General features: G+C 37.8%; 1 protein-coding gene across 1 annotated transcript in view; it reads right to left on the bottom strand.

Moving 5' to 3' along the window:
- Positions 1-7,560, bottom strand: part of ptprt (protein tyrosine phosphatase receptor type T) — a 278,126-nt gene that overhangs the window by 213,022 nt on the left and 57,544 nt on the right. Inside the window, exon 2 of the mRNA XM_016287683.1 lies at positions 1,719-1,844. Within this exon, the coding sequence (XP_016143169.1) occupies positions 1,719-1,844 (126 nt within the window). The remainder of the gene's footprint in view (positions 1-1,718; positions 1,845-7,560) is intronic.

Here is a 7,560-nt window from a genome sequence, read left to right as displayed (position 1 = left end):
CTGTATATATATATATATATATATATATATATATATATATATAAAATACTTAATGTATTGATTATTAATCTTTTTTTAATATTATTAATGTAGCGAATTTAGCTCATGGGGAAATATGAATAATTAACCATAACTAGTTATAAATAAATAATAAAATGTATCTATAATATTAAATTCAATTACAAACTACAGATTGTTTTTTTTCTTTGTTTTTTAAGAAAGAGGCCAATATTCAAGCTCCTAAATAATAATATAAAAAAATATATACATATATATATGTCCCTCTGAACTACAACAGCTCATATTTTTAGGACACAACCCACCAACTGAGAACCACTGCCTTAAAAAAAAAACACTATCGTCTTCTGAAAACCACCGTCCAATTCTGGGAAAGGTGCTTTCACTACAGCAACCCTAAACTTCTTTAGTGGCTTAAAAGCAGCACACTACCCCCCAAAACTGTCATTTATAAGGATGTAGCACCTTTCCAATGGAGTGTCTGGAAGCTGGAGTGCTTTGGTGTCAGATGTAGTGTGTAGGGAGCAAATGGGGTTAAATAAGCTGGCGGGGAGAGACGCAGTTGTGTAGCTGACTCTATTGTCTTTAAGGGTGCTGCGAGACAGAGGTTGTTGAGCACTGCAGGAGACGGCTGAGTGAGAGTGACAGCGAACTTGATTGCCATTTGTCTCGCTGTGAACTACTGCCTCGCTTCCGAGAGAAAGAGACAGACTTCGAGACAGATGGGAGGCCAAAGTGCCTTCTCCATATAACAAGAGGCCAATAGAGAGAAGAATGAAAGGCAAAAAACATGAACAAAATGATTTAGAGACTGAGATATGACTGAAGAAAATGGATCTTGGGAATTGCTGAAAGAAAGCAGCTGGAAAAGGAACTGATCACCCAAAAATGAAAATGTACTTATTTTCTCAACCATATGTTGTTTCAAACCTGTATGTTTGATTCTTCATACAACATCAATTAATCATATATGTTAAGCTCTAAAAGCAAAAAAAAAACATACATAAACATTCCGATTCCGATTCTCTTTCTAAGAACTATAATTGACAGCATATACAAACAAAAATCTACTTTTCTTCAATGCAAAGTTTTATTTTCGTAAAAAAACACAAGTAAAAAGTCAGTAATAAAATGAGTACAAATAAAAAAAATTGCAAACAACAGCACAAATAAATGCAATAGAATAAAGAGAGCTATGAAACTAAGTTTTTCAGGTCAAGTAAGTTTTTATTCAGTAAAAAAATACTACAGAAGTTAAAGCCACAGCTGAGACTGAGCGCGGTTTGTGCGCTCCACTAATATTGATCAGTGGTGGTGTGCGCGCGGTTGGTATAAGTGCGAAACCTGCGGGAATGACTAAAATAATGCGCAATACAAGCACTATTTAACCGGAGCGAATGAGACGTGTGTGAGAGAGAAGGGGTCATCGGAGAGAAGAGAGCAAGAATGCGCGGCTGACGTTATTGCCTGTGACGCTGGTAACAAAACGGATCGGCTCGAAATCGGAAAGAAGTGAGACTGACCGGCCGATCATGAGGAAAATCGGTGGATTCCGATCTCTGGCCGATCAATCGGTGCATCTCTAACAATAATGGCAGAACTTTCATTTCTGAGTGAACTATTCCTTTAAAAATACCTCAGCAGAAGAGAAAGAGATGAAGAAAACACGAAAGAGTGAGGCATGGAGGTGTATCCCATACCTGTGGGAACGGCCGCGTCCATGGAGGGTCTCTCCCAGGTGTTGACTTGCTCCCAGGCGAAGCCATTAGTCCCCAACGCCACGCTGTAGCCACAATTACTGTAGTGCTCTTCAAACGAACAGCTGCCTACAGAACACACATGAGAGAGAAGAGGGGAAGATGGCATATGTCAATATGATTAAGCCACAGAGTGCCATCATTACTTCATCTTCGCTAAAAACACGATTTTCCACCGCATTAAGCTTTATGCTAGCCGGGAGCTAAGGATTAGAAAGCCAGGATGAAATAGCACTAATTAAATGTACTCGTTTTAACACATCTTGTATCGTAGCTTTGAGAGGGGGTTTATTTAAGCAGTAAAGTGCAAGAGGGCGTGCTGTATTGTGAATACAGACATGACTAAACAGCTATTGCAATTTATGACGTGTAGCGGAGTGACACAATACAGCACAGCCTTGGCTTACTGTTTTTAAGAAATGGTTACAACGTAAAAAAATAAATCAAGATCACAGATTTTTATTAAAATACTATATTATAAAGCTAATTAATAAAATATATTGTCTCTGAATATTTCAATTATAATTTATTTTTTATTTTATTTTATTAAAAAATTATATTTATATATTAATAATACACCATGTCAACTTAATTTTGACAAGTGCAGTATTTTCTGATTGAAATTACCAATGAAAAAAGTAAAAAGTAGAAAAAAGTGTTAAAAACATTTTAAAAAGCAGCTCAGACATATTATGATAATAATATTTTGTGAAACTATCACGAAAAATCAACAAAAAAAAAGTGAAGCTATCATGAGAAAAAAATTATAAATATATTTTTTAAAACTTTTTTAAAAGCTTTCCATCATGCAAAAATTATTCATTATAATTTTGGGGCAAATTTTTCTGAGATCGTTTTTGTGCCTCTACAATAGCAGCTGAACAAGTTTTTTCAAAAAATTACTATATTAGGACTGGAATACTGTATTGACCAATCAGCATATTGCATATAGATATCTATTTATATTTCTCGTTTCCTTCAGACTATTTTCTTTTCTGAATCTTTACAGGGTGGGCTGAACATGTCACACAGCCTTACTCAATTGGACGTTACTTTCTGTACCACCCAACATGGAAATCGCTTTGGTTTGTGTGCATTTTAAGCGCTCAGATTCAACATGATGAAACTTCTGCCTGCAGGATACTTACGTTTACATTTCTGCATATTTCAAGGACCAAATATTCATTGCCGTCTTAATTTGCCCCTGCGTATTAAGCTACACAAGAGGATTAAAATGCTACAAAAATAATTAATTTGCCACGAGCGCCGAAAGGCGATGAATCCTACAATACCAGCAAGACTCGCAAACCACATCAAAGGTATCCTCAAAGAAATCGCACAACCGTAGAAAAAACCAATAATAGTCAAATATTCAGAATTTTCCAGGGGGAGCGATCGGATAGCCTCGCGATCTATTGAAGGAAAAAATTAACCAGTCAAAGACGTGATTTTGTGGAACACGTCTGCCCGCTGGGGTTCAGTTAGACAGCAGCAGAAGAAGAAATGAGGTCTCCTGTAGTTTATGTAACCCTCGGTTTCTAATTGCCTTTGAAGTGTTCACATATTCATACTGCCACCCTGCTCGTCCCAGGCCTACGCTGGGAAAAGAAGATGTTTTCATACTCAGAATCGAGACGTGTCAAACAATTAGCATAGCATTGCAGTGTGTGGTTTTTGTTCTGAATTTTTGTTGAGGGATGTTAAGGGATTCATACACTTTTGGAGAGATACAATGGCAGCGTATCACTGATAGTATCTAAAGTTCAAAAGCCTTCTATAGATGTACCACTTTAGAGACCTACAAGACGTTTTGAAATCTCTGACGTGTCAGAAAGTTTGAGAGTTTACTCCAACAGGTGACAGAGTCTAAAACTCAAACACAAGCCCATGGCATGACTTTGAGGAAAAACTTTTACTGTAAAGATCATTTTGAATGGAAAATGTATATATAAATGAAATTTAAATGGGACTAACAAAAGTACTTTGCAATATTTGTATGGCTCATGAAAGCTCAATAAGTTCAAAATATAAGTGAAACAATGTTATTGTGAAACATGCTATACATATTTCACTGATTCATTGTTTAGAAACCACAAGGAACTAATAAACAGTTAACTGCATTGCTGATGATTGCATGAGATCTATGTTCTGTGAACCGTTAAGGATTCTTTTACATTTCAAGTCATTTAAATGCAATAAGGTTTATGTTTCACAGTATCTGCTGTCAGCAGTGTCTATCCAAATGAATGGAAATATATTCAAATGTGCTAGAACCATACTTCACATCCAAATATTTACAAGTACTAATGAGATCACACTGCACACACACTCACACACAAACATAAAACAAGCACAAGTTCTTCATTTCTCCTCTAATTAATGTTGCCTACCAATTTGATCCATTATTGATAAGTTGCCCCACAGCATACAAGCAACAGTTTCCAATCTCATCAGCGGCAGACATGGCAGCGGTACGAGCGCGACTCGTCCCCCACATCTGCTGCTCACGGCTCCACACCTCTCACAACTCGCTGGCATATGCCCTGCCGCTGGCACGCTGTCAATACGATGTTTATCGAATCTAGCGCTCCTGCTGCCCTATCAGGGGCACTTGATGAACTTAGAGATGATTTCACAGCGCAGGAAAGGAAGAAGTGAGATTCGGGGTGGATAGGTAACATCTGCTCGATTAACAGAAAGGTTTGTTTACACTCTGAAAAATAACTGGCGTGTACAGAAACAGAGATGTCACGGTCTTTACTGTTCTCTTTAACTGCAACATGAATAATTGCGTCTTATAATATAATAAACAGACAGAAACAACAGAGAGACAGACAGAACAACAGACAGAACAGGAGAATGACAGAACGACAGACAAATAGACAAACAGAACAGAGAATGACAGAACGTTAGAAAGATAAAATAACAGACAGAACAATAGAATGATAAAACAACAAACAGAACGATAGAATGATAAAACTACGGACAGAACAACAATGATAAAATGACAGACAAAACAATATCGATTGATAAAAAGATAAAACAACAGACAGAATTATAAAACAATACACAGAATGAAACAAAGGACAGAACAACAGAATGACAAAACGACAGAAAACAATAGAACAACAGACAGATAGATAGACAGACCTTTGTCTATGCTACAAAAAAACGAGATACTTGGCTGATAAGTGTCTAACATGAAACAACTACTGAAATGACAGCTGAATGTTTTGAATGTTCACCTATGGTTTTCATCCTTTAGTTAAGATCTTAGTGAATAGATGTAAGGGAAACAGGTCAATTTAGCTCAAAGGGAATAATTTAAGATTTTAAAGGTACCTGATAAGTCACATGTGGGTTACATACATGATATGGGATTATATATAGCAGCAATGATTAGTTGCTCGAGTCCTTTTAGTGTCATTTAGGTGCATGGAAAGGCAGTTTCCGTGCCATTCTGTGAATGCATGAAGACCAGAGATTAAGAGGTCTTTAAGGAATCTCCGAAAGTCTGTTCTTTGTCGTGAGGTGGGGGATGTCAATTCGAAGAGCTTGTGATCACTATCACATGTTTCCATGTGACGGTCACGCTGTGCATCTCTTTTGATCATTATTCTTGATAACTTGCCCCCAAAATTGACAATCTCCTGGGAATTGTCAATAAGTGTTCTTTTGTTTAAATGCCGTGAGCTACTCAAAGCTGCTAGTTGGTTCAGGCTTGGGGGACAGGATCTTATTTATGAACATCCTGTTGTCTTGGGCCTCTGTGGAATTCAGGCTCCTCAGGTTTCAGCCATGTTTTGAACAAATCTTAGATTGTCTGATTCGGTCTGATATCCTACATAGACACTGACGTTACAATCATGTTTGAGAGTTTAACTGCATTAGTCATAAACATATGCTGTGTCTTTCTTGGCCCTCACCAGCGGCATTTCCAGTCGAGCAGACAAATAGTCAGTTTGAAACTAAAGTGATTATGTCCACCCCACTAAGCACAGATAATAGCTCAGATATCTGTTGTTAATGCAGCGATCAAAGTGCTGTTTAAAATCTGATCATCTGTATATAGTTTATTTTCTGTTCCAAGCCACATTCAGATCTATCACAGGTTTTATTTGTGTGAAAAAAACATACTGAAAATCCAAGCCAAACTGAGAGGGGCTCATTTTTAAGAAGTAGGCCTAGTTGTTCATGTTCCCACATGACAACTTTAAAAGATAAAAATCATCATTCATTTGTTCTTTCTCTAATCCTAATATTGCAACCATTGTTTTATGCATTAATTTCCTTTTTTAATAAGTTGGTTATTGATTTACACATATTTTTCCTGTGTCTTTTTGTTTGCTTGTTTGTTTGTTTTATTTGACAAAATTTAAAACATAATACAAAAAGGCCCATAAAGACTAATTCATACACATTTCAAAACTATCGAGGATAAAATACACAAAAAAGCCTTAGGCTTATTTCCATTGTGGTCCTCAATATCACTTTCTATCCTGTTAATCTTTTGTAAAATCCCTAACTAACAAAAGCCAGTTCCTAATGACATCATCCTCCAGGAAGTGACATCACTATGGGAAAACAACCACATGGATTTGATGAATTGTGACTTTATAATTCTGACTTTATAACACGCAATTGCGAGTTGTTGAGTCAGAATTGCGAGATATAATCTTGGAATTCTGATAGCATATCAGAACCCCCCCCCCCCCCCTCAGAATTGGACGATACAACTCGCAATTGTGAGCTTATCTCACAATTCTGAAAAAAAAGTCAAAATTGCAAGTAAAGTCAGAATTGCAATTGCTAAAAAATAAAGTCAGAATTGCGTTTCTGACTTTTTCTCACAATTCTGTCTTTATTTTTAGCAATTGCGAGTTTATATCCTGCTATTCTAACTTTATAACTCATAATTGTGAGTTCATGTCATGCAATTCTGATTAAAAAAAGTCAGAATTGCGAGATGTAAACTCGCAAGTGCAAGAAAAAATTCTGAATTATGAGAAATATAAATCAAAATATAATGCAGAACATCACCCAGAGATTTTTTTTGTCAATATTATTGATAACAAGAGATGGCTGCTGTTGTGATTATGGAGATCACAGGGAGAAAACCAACCCCACCAGCCCAGAAGCAGACAACTCCAATCAGATCAGACGGGTGCACGAACCAAGAGCAAGCGGGCCAATTTAATCCACGAAACACACATACACATACACACTCATTTTGAAGGCAACCTCGCACGGCTAGTCGCTCTGAATTAAGCAAGAGCGGCCTGACACGAGCGTACAATGAGAAAGGAAACTCCACATCACACGCTCACTTGTTTCCCGTCTCCAACACCTTTTAGCACACAAACACGCGCAGCCGCTCTCTAGCGAGCTTGTCACTCATTCAATGTAGCAGCTCCGTCAACCTGAGCTAATGCAACTTTTTCCACCTCACCTGCCGCCTTTAACCTCGTCCGCTCGGGCCACAGAATCCATTGTGCGCTGCAAATCTCTCCCATCCATCATCTGTGCTACAGGTGCAGCCGTGCCTGCCGGATGGACGCTGATTTCCTAGTTTCACTTACAACAGAAGGACAAAGAGGTGCCAGTCCACCCACGCCTGAGCAGATATTTACCACTCTACCCGACGCCAACTTCCTAATTGTTCAAACTCATTCATACGTCCCCATATACTAGCTGTACACACCTCAGCAATTCCTTCATTTAGTACACACTACACCCACACAAAGACAGCAGGACTCGGGTCCTCCAAGAACAGGCGTCCAACAGA

Source organism: Sinocyclocheilus grahami, unplaced genomic scaffold (assembly GCF_001515645.1).
Source record: "Sinocyclocheilus grahami isolate Dianchi unplaced genomic scaffold, SAMN03320097.WGS_v1.1 scaffold223.1, whole genome shotgun sequence".
Classification (NCBI taxonomy): Eukaryota; Metazoa; Chordata; class Actinopteri; order Cypriniformes; family Cyprinidae; genus Sinocyclocheilus; species Sinocyclocheilus grahami.
Note: the sequence above shows the minus strand (reverse complement) of the source record. Positions and strands in the feature narration are given on the sequence as shown.